General features: G+C 39.7%; 1 protein-coding gene across 2 annotated transcripts; it reads left to right on the top strand.

Annotated features, from left to right (window-relative positions):
* The first annotated feature begins 5,094 nt into the window (after positions 1–5,094).
* Positions 5,095–15,068, top strand: stat6 (signal transducer and activator of transcription 6, interleukin-4 induced). 2 transcript variants are annotated; one of them, XM_068597340.1, is made up of 20 exons: positions 5,095–5,666; positions 6,349–6,494; positions 7,598–7,742; positions 8,191–8,271; positions 8,636–8,819; positions 9,104–9,127; positions 9,228–9,328; positions 9,871–10,019; positions 10,113–10,229; positions 10,508–10,675; positions 10,791–10,878; positions 10,955–11,077; positions 11,296–11,388; positions 12,241–12,444; positions 12,527–12,621; positions 12,707–12,840; positions 13,485–13,634; positions 13,732–13,792; positions 13,904–13,978; positions 14,195–15,068. In XM_068597340.1, exons 2-20 carry the CDS (start codon positions 6,361–6,363, stop codon positions 14,250–14,252), a joined length of 2,184 nt encoding a protein of 727 aa, XP_068453441.1. In that variant the 5' UTR covers positions 5,095–5,666; positions 6,349–6,360; the 3' UTR covers positions 14,253–15,068. The 2 variants fall into 2 exon arrangements, with proteins under 2 accessions (XP_068453441.1, XP_068453442.1); XM_068597341.1 differs by lacking the exon at positions 9,104–9,127.
* The last annotated feature ends 227 nt before the right edge of the window (positions 15,069–15,295 follow it).

A 15,295-nucleotide genomic window follows, 5' to 3' on the forward strand; every position in this document is an offset into this window, starting at 1 on the left:
AGGTTAAAGTCAATGGACGAAAGAAATAGTGGGTTCATGCAAAGATGTGCTGCTGTTCGATTTGAAACAAGCGTTATTGTAGTTGAGGCCATGTGTTGTGATCGTTTTTATGAGTAGGGGGAACGATCAGAATGAATGCTGTACATGTGTGTTTTGTGTCTACATACACATAAGTTTGCCAGCCTGCGCGTGTGTGTTTTTATGTGTTGCGGCGTCCAGAACAACAGAAGCAGTGCTAGCACACCCCTGAGGCTTCAGGCCCAGCGCCAGAGCACAGAGGTCCTTCATCCCTGTCACTGTCTGTAAACAACTGCTCGTCCCAGCGGCCCGCCCTGTGCTATTTCTGGTCTTGCCTGACATATTTCAAAGACTCAAAACTAACTAAGAGAAGAAGTAAATCTGAGAAACTCTGTGCCAAGAATTTAAAGTTCAGTCGAGGCATGACTCAGGATTCCTAGTTATGGAGAGTGGCGTCAAAGCTGAGTTTGAAACATCTCCGACTGACTCCCAGTAGAACAGTAATGCTCGTGGTGTTGATGCCAGAGCAATTAACAGTCTAATAATGATGCATAGCTCTGTTATAAGCAGAACCTTGTGTTGACGCCCTTCATCCTCTGATGAAGGATAATCGTTTCTGCAGCAGTTTAAAAATGATTTCCTACTTTTCCTGTCACAAACTCAATAACACAATCCACGGAACAAAATAACCTTGCAAAGGGAGACTATACCATGTTGATTTGTGACATTGGTACACAAGATGAGACATATTTACATCTTTAATACTAAATTTACATAGCATGTGTGACACATTATCAAGCTTTGAATGTACTGGCAAGAGATTTTCTAGATGTTTTTGTACTGGCAGCAGTCACACAGTTGTACATGTGTGATAGTTGGACAAAGACACTGCTCACACAAACTTCTCCCTTATGTATACTTTCACAGTCACTATGAGTCACTTTCCATCCAGTAAGCAACTGATCACCAGTTTGTCCTTTTTGTCCTGAGTGATTCCTGTCCTGCAGGAAGTCAATCATTTTCTTCTCTGCTGATTAGAGGTAATTAGGCGAGCAGAGTTTGTAATTGGATAATAAAAGATGCTAATGAGCTGCTGTCCTATTTACTTATACTGTGGTTGTGAATAGCAGGACAACGCTCCGCCACACATTCCTCACTGCAATACAGCTGGAATAAAAACTAATAGTGTAAGAACATTACACAATAATCAAAAGAAATGATATTGATCAAGATACTTAGCTGTTTATAGTTGGGTTTATTGGATAGGTGCATTATAGCACATCTTAAATAATTTGACAACGTCAAAGGTGTAATTGTAATAGAAACCAAAGCTTTTGTACTCATGGATGCATTTATGACTATTTTGTTTGTTTAGTGTTTATTTATTTGTTCTCTGCTGAGCGTAAAAAACAATATTTCCCCCCATGCACTCAAATTAAATTTCTATTTTTTTTTTCGTACAGAGTTCATGGTATACAGTTATTTATGGAAACAACCTTCATAAAAAAAAGGTCATTCTCTGAATCTCATTTCAGAAAGACCCGCTCTCTACCTGTGCCGTGCTGCTGGTCTTCCATTGTCCGGGCCTTGATACTGACAAGGTTGACATCAGAGGAGAGCTCTGACACTGGGTGAGTTAGGACTGCCAGCTGTTAGCAATCAAGTCTATTTTGAAGTCAGGGACACATGGACCCCCAGGGCCAAAGCAGCAACTAGCCCAACCCCTCACACCCCCCAACCCAGCCTACAACCTCCGAGCCCCCTGGTCCCAAAGATAGCCAGCCCAGTCGTATTGGTTCCAGATGTTTAAAAGCTGCAGTAAGGGCCCTTTACCTAAAAGGACCCCAAGAAATGATGGCCAACCTGCACAGAGTGATAATGCAGCAACCAACAGTAATACACACAATGATCTGAAGAATATGCTTTAACGCCTAACTTGCAACCAGCAAACAGCAAAAAAGCTTTACAAATTTGAAGTGTAAGGTTTTTAATGATATAATATTTTTAAACTCTCGCCTTGACAGAAGTGATGCTGCATAATGTTTTGGAGAAAACACTAACTTTGCAGACTGCATTTAGTGTTTGGGATCAATGGCATTTAACATGAGAAATTGTCTGTTTTCTCATCACAAAGATTGGCCTGAATACTGAAGAGTCTGATCTTAATGATAACTGGAGTCTATCAGCTCTGCAACATTTGGCAGTTTTCTACAGAGGAGCACGACCTGAGAAAATGTATCACAACTATCAGATGAAGTTTGGAGCTCCAAGACAGACGAATAAACTAGTGAAACCTGATAAAGTGAGGAACGAATGGCACAATGGAAACTGCTCAAGTTGTTTGAAAGGAAGCAATCAAACCTTTGCAGCTGCATTGTTTCTGTGTTGGACAGGTCAATCAAAACTCCGAGGAAATTAGGTTTGACAGATGGAATGTCCTGGTAAAACATCTTGGCCTGCCCCCTCTCACATGACTAAAATGTGATCACTGAATAAATAAATAGCAAATAGGTATAAAGGACAACACACGAAACAGAAGGGTCACTGTGAGAACAGCAGCAGAATCAGATAGGTATTAAATCAGATGGAGTTAACATGAAACTCCATCTCCATACCATGTTTGGGTAGTTTTCTTCATGTTGGGTAGTCTGCAGAAGATCATGTGTGATCTTGCCATGATGCTTTAATGCAGCTCTATATCGCCACCATGTGGTCAGTCCAAGACAATATTAAACCTTAGGTTTTACTTGATTGTGCCATGAAGCCATTTAGGCTAGGCCCCAACTGATAAAGCTTAAATTAGATGACTTTATGTGGCCTTATTATTTATTTTTCTATTTTTTATTTTGCATTTGAATCAACATAATACAATAGAAATACATAGTAAATGATTAAAACAGTAATATTAGCATCAATAGTTTAGCTTATAGTGAGTATAAATGTTAACCTTTATATTCATGCACATCCACACCAACAAATGCTTACATATGCATCTACATGTACACCTCAATCTACATCCACATACACACCCACACAGCATATCCAGATACACCATCCCACATGTATATTGTTTTACACATGCACTATTAAAGGGCATATCGTAATCAACCCAGCTAATGGGATTTAGAAATGACCAAGTGCAATACCAAAATGAAAAAGAGTTTGACATCTTATGTACAATGTTATAAAACTCAACATACATTCTCACAGCCATAGATTATCTACACATATACAATATTACAACTTCAGAACCTCACACAGCCAAGTAGCTACACTGAAACACATTAGACGCATTAGTGCCCCGCAGTGGATCCACATGGAAACACAGAAACGTTAATGTCTGTTGCATGTGACGTTCCAATGTTCCGTTGATGAAAGTTAATTGTAACCGATTTGATCTCCTAAAAATGCCTTAGTTGCTGCTGAACTTAATAATGAGTTTGTTAATTTCATACATGGATAAAAATATGTACTTTCTATGGCACAAATCTGTTCACGTCATCCATGTTTCATCAAGATTAAAATCGATCTTTGGACAGGTGGCAAAATCCTAATTAGTCTGAGGAAACCTGTCTTCAAGTATCCATTAGAATAGTTGCCGAAAAGAATTCCACTTTGATTCTGCCTCATTAATAACAAGTTTAAAGTGTGAATTGATGAATCTATACTTCTGATATTATTTCAGTAGAGTATTCAGGAAACACTGCAAGTAAATTTACAGATGAAAGAATCTCAATTTATTTTACTGAAAGTACAAATTTCAAAACTAATGTTTAACTGTTGGTTGCCAACATTAACCTAAATGGTGTATAACAAACTATGATGTGATCTCTGCAGCACCTGTAAGATAGTACATATGTAAGGAATTAAAAGAGTAGCACAGAACATTAAAAGCAAAAATAATTTACATCAGGAAACAACCCAACTTCAGGAAGTGTGTCACAGAAAGCGTTGTTCTTCTTCTTTGGATTGGGCCAACTAGACGCTTTTATGGTGCATAGCTGGCCTCTAGTGTTTGATACACCGCCTCTGAACTGTTATTTATATATATATATACAGCATAGTAGTCTAGTATCCAATTCTGTGCAGATATTCCATCCGTTTTTCCATTTCAGTACCGGTTTACAGATTGAGTAAAGTGTTCCTCCAACTGCTCGCATATTTCTAAACAGCTTCTTTGAAATGGAATAGTGTTGTTTGAGGATGTGTCTCAATACTGTCTCTGAATCTCAACACTCACATTACTCTTCCATGTACTCCTTGGTGTTTGCCCACAAGGCCCAAGCCTCAGCCTCTAATGACTGTGCTACTGGACCTTTTTCTTTTGTTTTCTTGTAGCGTGTTGTAAGTGAAAGTAAAACATCATCTTTTTTACTTTGTGTTCTGACACATTTCTTTTACTGACTTGTTTATGGTTAAATGCATTATAATGGTCCCTAGTGGAGGGTATTTGTATTGTCTTCTCAAATTCAGTATTCTTTGCCAAGTAATCTGCTTCCTGTTTCTTTCTGCACGTATGTGTGTTGCTGTGCTGCTATATCAAATCCATGTCACATCCTATTTTGTGAATTCTGTGTATTAATAAATCTTGATCCATGATCTTATTATTGAAGGGAAATGTCAATGTCTCCATACATGTTTAACATATATGCAAAATAGTTTGACTTATTCCTGCATATGCAGACGTATGGTCACATGGGCAGACTATACTCCAAAATTAAAATATACAGTAGTTCCATTCAAGCAATGGGATACACTTGATCATGAATGTTTCTAATGTCCATATATTTCCGTATAGACCCATTTCATCCTAAATGTCAACTCACTGTAACATAATACGTGTATGAGTTCACAGAACAGTGGACGCCTGAGTGCCATTAATTAGTACAAGCCTGATGATTTTCCGACAATGGGTGCATTTGGGAAGACGTCCGACTTTAAGCCACTGCCATTAGCAGATATGGCATTATGTGTCTTCCGCAATCTTACTGGAAGTTACAGGATATGGTAAAATGACTCAACATTACTCCGCCTACGTCTCGTTCTGTGGAGGTCTTCCAAGCACACACTCATCGGTGGTAGTTTCTGTGGTAAAAGTGGCACTATATAGCCTGGGTTGGGATTATTGTGTATTATTATTAGCATTACAGTCCTAAGGCGGTAAAAGCCTGAAACAAAATCGAAAGTAAGCTTGACCAGACAAGGGGCACATTTGGACCAATGCTGTTGCGCTCGAGCCCCCAAAACATGCGCAGTCTTTGTTATCACATCAATCCTACTAACTAAACGGCAGCCCGGACGGTCGTCTGGACGTCATATCTGGAGCCAGTGTGAACTTGAAGGCAGGAAATAACGCGCGCTCCTCCGCTGCTGGCATATCGTGTGTAACAGGGAAGTAAACTTGACCTGTTTTCTCCGTTGCTTAAACGTTGCTTCAACTTGAACCGCTCGGTCCTCTCCGTGGATTTCTTCTCGGTAAAGACATTAAAACGGCGGTAACGACCCAGCCTTTCAGGGACAAACGTCATCTTCAAAGTGAGTGATGGAGGCAGGAAATGTTAAGTAGCTTATTCGGACTGGCGGAGTACTTGTGAGACAGAGGACACCGCAGCATTTGCCAATGTTTTAAATCTACGTTCAATCTGAAGGTAAGTTGTTTGTTTTATATTCTTCAGTTAGGCAAAGCCCACATATATGATAATGTACTTTTTAAAAATAAAAACTTTAACTGTAAAAGGAGGCGTAAGTTGTGCTCTTTACTTATTTGTGTTTTTATCTACTAGGGGTAGTAGTGCACACGATTCAACATGTCAGAGTTAGCTCGGGAACTACTTTACTGTCTGTGGTCCTTGGCAGGGTTATTATACATGTGTTGCCTGATATCAATACAATGCAGCAGGCACTGTACAGCAAAATAAAACACAATAATGATATAATATAACAAAATACAGATAATTTAGAGAGTGCCAGTGATGAGATATGATTACCCATGATTGCAGGTTTGCTTGCCTTAAGCAAACTCTTAGCCTATGCTTAAAGGAAAGTTCTTAGTGACCTCTCTTAATTCTGTTACTGTTCTAGTTGTGGGTGGTTTTGACTGAGAAGTCTATATTGTACAACACAGTCCCCTAATCATTGTCTCATATTTCGCAAAATGTAATATTTTGTGGCAACAACAATATTTACCAATTTAGTATTACGTCTGCCTTCATTATAAATGCCAGGGTGGTGTTTGCTTAAAAAGAGTGGATTTGTTTCCATTGTAGATTAATAATTAACTTACATTGAATAATCATACATTGTGTTATTTTACTCCTTTAACATGTTCAGCCCTCTCCGATCATGGCCCAGTGGAAACACATGTCTCAGATGATACAGTGCCTTCCTCATGACACTATCAACGACCTCTATCCCCCAAACGGCTTCCCCATCGAAGTCAGACATTTTTTAGCTGATTGGATCGAGATACAAAGATGGTATGACACAAACACATCTGCACACATATATTTTACATAGACATATGTAGCAGTTGTGAACTCTCTTCCTTGCATTGCGTAATTTGTGTAATTCAAGCACACTTGGAGTGGTGTTGGCATCAACAAGCTGTTTATTCAGTAGTCAGTTCCAGCAGATTCGTGAACATGGAGATGACACGATGACAACGGCCTGGAAAAGTAATAAACACACATCAACTTCCCATAGCCCACCTCATGGCAACAGCTCCGGTACTGACAAAGCAAACAAACAATCACTTTTAAACACAACCTATAATAATAAATGACATGAACAAATATACACTTTTTTAGCTAGCACAATGGAGGTTAATATGGATCCACCTACCACAGAGACAATGAGCTGAAAACTGGGCAGAAAACACGGGGTGCACCGCTCAAGTCCACAGGGGCCCAGTAGGGGCGGGGCTCTAATATCTCACAGCACGCTGGTCTTCGTGGCCAACTGATAACACATTTTACTGAAGGACAGTGATGGCAAGTAGAATCATTAACTCCGTTACACATACACATCATGTGCACACAAAGCATACATGCTGCGTCTGGATTAATGCATGTGTGTATGTTCATATGAACATACTGTAGATCAGGGCTGGGCAAACTACGGTCCACATGGGCGTTTTAATCTGGCCCGCCAAGTATTATAATTATTCTATTAAAAAAAAATGTTTTAATTTTTTTTAAATTATTAATATTATTAGGCCTGGCACTCTGGGCGGGCCTGGTGGACATGCCGTCAAACCGCATGCGGCGCATTGTCACAACTGTCAGCAGGCAGTAACATTTAATTTTCACAGCTACAGCCCAAGATCACCGAGCAGAGCTACTTAGCTGTCATTTATAGGAACGTCATTTAAGGTTTGACATTTATAAATTCATACCACAGAACTGCATGTCCTGACAAAGTCCGTCGCGGAGAGTACATAAATGAGTTCAGGTTATTGGCCCAGCCCTCCACAATATTTTCTGTTCCTCAAGTGGCCCTCTGGGAAAAAAAATTGCCCAACCCTGCTGGACATGCACAGGCAATTATGTATTTGTGTGTGTGTCTGTGTGTGTGCTCACAGGGACGACTTTCTGCTGGAAAAAGTGGAGCAAGAGAGCCAAGCACAGACTCTGTTGGACCAGACCATCAGCATGCTGCAGTCGATCGCTCTGCAGAACGACAACGTGGTGGACAAGATGAAGCTAACGAAGATTAGCGGGAACATGGTAAGGCCACTGTGTCCCAGAGTAGGCGTTAACTTCCACCTTGGATCACTGACAGGTTTCCATAACCCATTATAATAAATATTATAATGCTAAGCAGTTGTCGGTGATCGCAGCAGATTTAAGTGACTGCAACCGCTCAAACCAAAGAGAGGAAAATGGTGTTTTCATGTGAAGGAAAACATTGTGCTTCTCATGAGGAAGAAATTCAAAGTGTCTGTGGAGCTGTAGAGAGGATGAGAGGTGCCCACAACTTGCCCACAAGCGCTTTCAAATACAAAATTAAAGCCTACATATGTTCCACTAAACACAACATACCAAAGAATAAAGTCACAAATTTGGGTTGCCAGTCAAATTGTATTGTCATGAACTGAATAAACCACTGCATAGTAGTTGCTCCACAGTGACATTATGGACTGTTTTAAAAATGTGATACGTTCTTGATTCACAGACCAAGTTTCAGCAGCAGCCTCTACACTTTGCAGTGATGGTCAGGGACATCCTCGCAAAGGAGAGGGTTCTGCTGAGCATGGTAAGATCTTTTAATAAATATAGTCTTCCCTTAACCGAATGAAATGATCTTTTTGTACAACCTAGTGAAGCATGATGTCAGAGTATATATTTTATATAAAGTTGATATCATTACAAATGCATAGACACACAGGGAAAAAGCATGCATACTACTTAGCAGGCAGTAGTCTTAAAATAGTATACTTCCAGATTTGGAGACAATGAAACTGAGGAAGTTATGACTATTTAATTCAAAGTATGCTGTGTTAACAGACAGCAGTTTTAAATATCTCCTTTGTGGTGTGCGTGTTCAAGGATCTGAGATCCGTAAAGATCAGAAGAAGAAGCACAGATACTGTGTATTAAGAACTGTTCAATGTTTTTAGTCCACTCAGATGCAAAGCCCTCCACAGTTCCAACAGCCCCAAAATAGAGAGTCCTCGTTCAACAACATGCAGGATGTAGACTACCTGGTTCTGAAAGTGCTAGAGGTCCAAGAGATCCGAAAAAGCATGCACCAGCTGCAAGAAGAGCTCAACTGGGAAAGGCAGAACTATGAGGGTTTGCAAGGTATGATTCACACACAAACACAAACACAAGGTAGCCTGACCACAGACATTCTCTTCAGTAACACCCTGCTGGACATTCACATATCTAAAATGCTTTACTTAATTCTGCTCAGTTGGTAATTCCTTCTAAATTCCTCCTAAATGCTATTTATAAACAACAGTGACATCCTGTTTTGTCAGATTTCTTACAAGGTTTTAATGTTCTTTTCCCCTTTTTCTTGAAACTGGCATTGTTCCTGAATGCAAAATAACACCCATCCTGTCAAATGGATGCCTTACCTTTAGTTTTTCTTTCTTGTCAGAACAATGGTAATTATTCTTTCCTTGTTAAGCTTTAAAAAAAATTGTCACTCACAATGTGTTTGTCTGCTTGGACTCAACCATAAGATGTTGTGTATTGTTTGAACAGGGCCAATTCAACAGAACGGAATGGATCCAACACAGTCAGAAGTTTTGAAACTCCAGACTCACATCCAGCAGCTTGAGTACAACGTGAAAGCAATGGCCACGGTGAGCTTGGTAGAGGTTTCAGCTGTGTGTACCAACATTACTGGGACCATAGGGGATATTAGTTATTTATTTTCATAGATTCCTGAAGAAATTAAAGCTCCACATTATCAAAACACTGTAGATAAACAACAGCTGAAACTAGTGTTGAAACACTTGATAAGTTAATGAGTCAATACACAGAAAACAATTTAAAATGTTGATTAATTATTTTGAGTGAATAATCAAATGGAAAGGTAAATATGTGTAGATTCCAACCACTCTAGTACAAGAATGTGCAGCTTTTCCTTATCTAGTATCATTGATATCTATCTCTTCTAGATTTTCAAATGGTGTCCAGTCAAAATGAACAATTGGACAACAACCTTAAGCTTTGGGAATTTCAGAAGGTTCAATTGTACAAATTTCATATCAATGATTGATGGATAAATCATGGGGTCTTTCGTATGGTTGAAGGTATTTCATATTTCTGTTTGTGTGCATGATTGATATGCACATGCATTTGTGTGCGTCTGTGTAACATGTTTGGCTGTTGGTTGTTGTAGAAGCGTTTCCAGCTGCTGAACGAGTGTGTGGACTGTCTGGACCAGTGTCAGACCCGACTGATCAGCAGGCTGAAGGCGTGGAGGTGGGATCAGCACAAAGCCACCATCGGACAACCATTTGATGACAACCTCGACCTCCTGCAGACCTGGTGAGGTGCACCCCGCTCCACTTATTACCTTTTGTATTGACGGCGTCTGTTTCTTTCTTGGTCCCTCACTTCTTTACATATCTTCTCTGTTAGGTGTGAGCAGTTGCTTGGCGTAAATGGAAAGCTGAGACAGGAGTTGATGCTGATAGGGGAACCGATCCCAGAGCTAAAGGAAAGGCTGGGGACACTTCTGCAGGTTCTGATTCAAAGGTAGCACAGCACAATGTTTTCTTGTGTGTGTGTGTGTGTGTGTGTGTGTATATATATATATATATATATATATATATATATATATATATATATATATATATATATATATATATATATATATATATATATTGCAGTTTTTAAATAGAGGACTGTGAAAGAAAACAAATTTCAAACTCAAACTTTTCACTCCCAAATAGCATTATAAATGACTTAATTTCATACATCTTTTAAAACTGGGAGATTTTTTCCCTCACTCATGTAACTGATGTCTCCTTCAGCTCTCTCGTCGTGGACAAGCAGCCCCCTCAAGTCATTAAGACGCAGTCAAAATTCTCCACAACAGTGCGATATCTGTTGGGGGAAAAAGTCGCTCCCGGGAAGCCTGTGGTGCTGAAGGCACAAATCATTAATGAACTGCAAGCCAGGAACCAGAGCAATGTACCAGGGTGAGTCTCATACACTACACAACAGTGTCGGGCAAGAGGAGAGCAATTAGTGCACACAGCTTACGGTTTTTTATGAAAGTTGTAGTCAATATTGAAACTGTTTTCTAACCTGCAGTGATAATGTTGGGGAACTGATCAACAATACAGCCGTCCTAGAACACAACACATCCAGCAAAAGCACATGTGCCACCTTCAGGAATATGGTATTTACTGCTCTCGATTTCTCAGCCTTGATCACTGTTAAGTCTTCACTCATTTAAACTTATTTTGGTGTCACAGTCTATCAAGAAGATCAAGAGAGCAGACAGAAAGGGATCAGAGTCTGTGACAGAAGAGAAATTCGCTCTACTTTTCTCGACGGAAATCACCATCACAGGCTGTGACACTCCCTACAGGATACAGGTCTGCCCTGGTCAATTGCTTTGGTTGTTCTTAAACTGATTGTTGTATCCTGCTGGTTGATGAAAAGGTCTTTAGTTTGTCTTGATCATAGTGTTTTCCCTCCCTTTATCACATTGAACACAATTTAATGCATTCAATGTTCTTGCATACCATTCTTCAGCACATGAGCTTTGTGAACAGCAGTGATACACTGGAGCTGACAATTTATGTCATTATAGATGATCTCACTGCCGGTGGTCGTCATTGTTCATGGAAGTCAGGACAACAACGCTCTGGCCACCATCATATGGGACTGTGCTTTTTCCGAACCAGTAAGTGTCCAGTAAAATGTACATCAGGAAAACATTGTTCATCAACTTTGACTATGTTTATGCATCAAACACAATGATGTAAACACAGAGTCCACATCCTCTCGGCCAAACAAAGTTCTTTGGCTCCTATCCCTGTCCGAGTGGAAAGCAACAGACTCAGAAAGCAGCACGTCGCCTCTCAACTCAAACTTCATACTCACATCTTAAGCTGCAAATTGTATGCAGTGGCTTTTAATCAGTTGCTACTGTAGTTTTCCTGCTGTGAAACCTTTTAATCAATTGAGTTTCCATGAAGGTAATATTACAGGAAAAGTATCACTGAGCAAGGTGACAGTCATGTTTACGTCTGTCACAAGTGTGAGTGGAACCAAAATTCAAAGAAGATCAGATGACCGGACACTGACACAAGTAAACACTATTTTTTACAAAGACAAGAAGTAAAACCAAACACAAGACACAAGAAGCAAATAAACAAAACAAAATCCAAGACCATGTCAACGTGCCTAACGACAAATACAGCGTATCGTCCTCTTCTGGAGCCCGGAGTTTTCACAAAACCTATTCCACACTAACATAACATAACATTATGTTATGTATGTAACATAACACTTCATCAGCACCAACACATGCCTTCTGGTTTCTTTATCAGACATTATATTGCATGCAGCTGTATCCGTTCAATATGCACTCAAGCTCTTTGGGCCTTGACAGGCTCTCTTTGCTCTTTTTTTTTTTTTTTTTCAATCTCAGTGTTGACTGCAAATAGTCTGATGTGGTCTGTAAGAAATACATTGATTGTTGTATTTCCACTCTGGTGAAAATGCACATCAGCGTCTTTGTTGTTGTCATCAGGACAGAGTGCCATTCGTGGTGCCGGAGCGCGTGCCTTGGAAGATGATGTACACAACTCTCAACAGTAAATTCACAGATGAGGTCAGGACAAAGCACAACCTGGACCAGTACAACCAGCACTTCTTGGCCCAGAAGATATTCGATAAGCCTGACTTTGCCGACGACTTCAGCAACATTTTGGTTTCCTGGGCCCAGTTTAATAAGGTACACACAGGTGCATGTCCTCTCGCAGACTTACACAGGCTATCATTCACTCCAGTCTCACAGCGCAGTTTCAATCTTAAAGGAGGTTCTCCCGGGCCGACCCTTCACTTTCTGGCAGTGGTTTGAAGGAGTTATGGAGCTGACCAAGAAGTACCTGAGCACCTACTGGAGCGAAGGGTGAGGGGACTCCCCTGCTATATTACATCCTCAATGTTAGCAACCTGCTACCATCTGCTAATAATGGCACGTTTTGTTCCACTAGGCTGATATTTGGTTTCATTGGGAAGCAGCATCTACACCTGATTCTTAAAGACAGACCCAACGGGACATTCTTGCTTCGCTTCAGTGACTCTGAGATCGGAGGCATCACGATTGCATATGTGTCCGCTACTGAGAGTAAGTAGTATGAAGCATGGTGAATAGGGCAATCCTACATCTATCTGTTACATTTGTTATTTTTATGTGAAGGAATTTCAGGACTTCATTTAATAATGTAATAATTGATAATTGATTGTACCCCATTTTGTGAGGTAAGGTATATTAAAACCCTAAAATAAATATGGACATGAAATAATTTATTACATTGTTGGATGTTTACTTGGCCTCTAAAAGTTGGTAGTTTGTTTCTGAAGTATTTCTGCACTCTTTTGCAATACATTTTGCATTCCCCCTGATCCACAGAGAAAGGATGAGCTGTAATAAGATATAGTTTTATGAGGTTGATTGCCGCTGGTTGTGACCACAGTGCAAATGGCAAATGACTTACAAAACAAATTAAACAAGCTCACTCGCTCAAGCTCACTCACCTGCCAAGGCAGATTAAGACAAACTGTAGCTGTAATTATGACTAACGCCATGGCGGTATGTTGTTTTTTATGATTATTGCTGTGATATTATAATCGGTGTAACCTACATCCAGGTTTATGTAAATGCAGTGTACTGACATGGTTGTGAATATCAGTTCACTGCACACACACACACACACACACACAAACACACACACACACACGCTAACACATCCAACATGTGTTTACTCCTAGATGGAGGACAGAAAATCCAGAACATCCAGCCCTTCACCAAGAGAGATCTTGAGATCCGTTGTCTTGGAGACCGCATCCGGGACATAAACCACATAACATATCTGTATCCTGAATTTCCTAAAAATGACGTTTTCAAAAGATTCTACACAGGTAATTGTGTTCATGTCAGATTTATGTCCTGAAGCTCAAGTGAAAACTGACAACTAACAGATGGAGTTCTTTCTCTTCTTGCTGTTGTTTGGTACAGAGCCTCAAGCATCATCCAGTCGGGGCTATATCCCTGTGTCTCTCCTTACCAAAGTCGGCACGTAAGGGACTGTTTTACAAATAAACAATGTATTTTGTTGCACTTAAAGTACAATCATTTTAAAGGAACAAGTCATGTTTGTGTGTGTGTGTGTGTGTGTGTGTGTGTGCAGGGACACTAACTCAGACACCAGCCCAGCTCCAACACCCCTCGCTGAAAGCCCTCACAGTGCCATTGACTTCTCTGTGTAAGTGTCACGTCGACATAATTCTTTCTTTCACTTTATCTTCTAACACAAACTCACTGTCATTCATATTCCCAGGTGTGTACTGAAGGAAGCGTATTAGTTATAGTTGATACGCAGCTGTTACTGCTGTTTCTTTAAGCCATCAGTTTCTGCAGCCTTTCTGCCCGCATGATGTTTTCACACTGAGGTGATTATGTGTATGTCTCTTTCTTTTAGTTGTCCAGATGATATGGATTTAGATATTGACACAATCCTCGAGACTCTGCATCAATAAGAGGCTGGAGACCGGAGCCAAAATCGTCCGTCTTACTTTCATATGAAAGGAGGGCCATTTCTTGCACAGACTTTCTTACTTCACATTCATCATCTATCTACGGATTCACAAATGTGATTTCTCTCGTCGAGCTGGTACTGTTACATAGGCCATTATTTTAAGGACAAAGTCTAACTGAGAACAAACAAAAAGTGCTTCAAGTGTTTTAAAGCACCTTGTTGTGCACCTCCTTCAAAAGAAACTGTCTCGCCTGGTGGTAGGTATGTTGATGTTGTTCTCCATTTTGTATATAACCCTTCCTTATAATGGCTAAACCTCAGCTATAAATGATACAATCAATCTAACATTAACACACAGTATGCATCGGAAAGACTTCATAACTCAGCCAGTGTTTTGTATATTGTGATGGTGGTGGGGAATGCATCTCTGACTACTTATGTGGCCATCTTTAAAATATCCAACTGGTGGTAATAGCAAATGCAGTTTGATAGTACATTGTCAGAATGCTCAGGGTTTCAGGTTTCTTCTTCGAGAAGCTCATTGTGGCTGCTCCTTCTTCTTCTATTACTATTACTATCCATTACTTCCATTATCCAAATGAATCTTTCTTATTCACCCACTTTTGGTTTCATGAGATGCTTTGCACTACCCACCATCCCCGTCAGGGTTGTGCATGAATAAATATATTAGTGGATTAGACGTAGCATGTTGCATGTATGTTGATAATCTTTTATATCTTGTAGAATCTCTTTTGAATACATCACCGTGACAATCATATATCTTTAAACTGTGATGACAAATAAAATCTTTTTTTTTTCAAAATATCAAAAATATTTTTTGTGAATTTATTTACAAGAAGTGAGTTTTTTTCCTTCAGCCAATGAATAATATCAATATATATATATATATATATATACATATATATATAATAATATATAATAAAGGAAAATGTCTTGCAAGCAGACTGGATTGCATCTTTCACTGCCCTTGTGCTATCACAGAAATAACCTCATCTAATTTGCAAATGGTTATGTAAATTGGTA

Source organism: Clinocottus analis, unplaced genomic scaffold (assembly GCF_023055335.1).
Source record: "Clinocottus analis isolate CAN_PGR_092001 unplaced genomic scaffold, fCliAna1.0.p SCAF_4, whole genome shotgun sequence".
Taxonomy (NCBI): Eukaryota; Metazoa; Chordata; class Actinopteri; order Perciformes; family Cottidae; genus Clinocottus; species Clinocottus analis.

Coding starts and splice junctions, on each gene's coding strand:
- stat6 (XM_068597340.1), top strand. CDS start 6,361: ATGGCCCAGTGGAAACACATGTCTCAGATGATACAGTGCCTTCCTCAT. Junction 10,020..10,112: donor CTCGACCTCCTGCAGACCTG/GTGAGGTGCACC, acceptor CTTCTCTGTTAG/GTGTGAGCAGTTGCTTGGCG. Junction 10,879..10,954: donor GTGCCACCTTCAGGAATATG/GTATTTACTGCT, acceptor TTGGTGTCACAG/TCTATCAAGAAGATCAAGAG.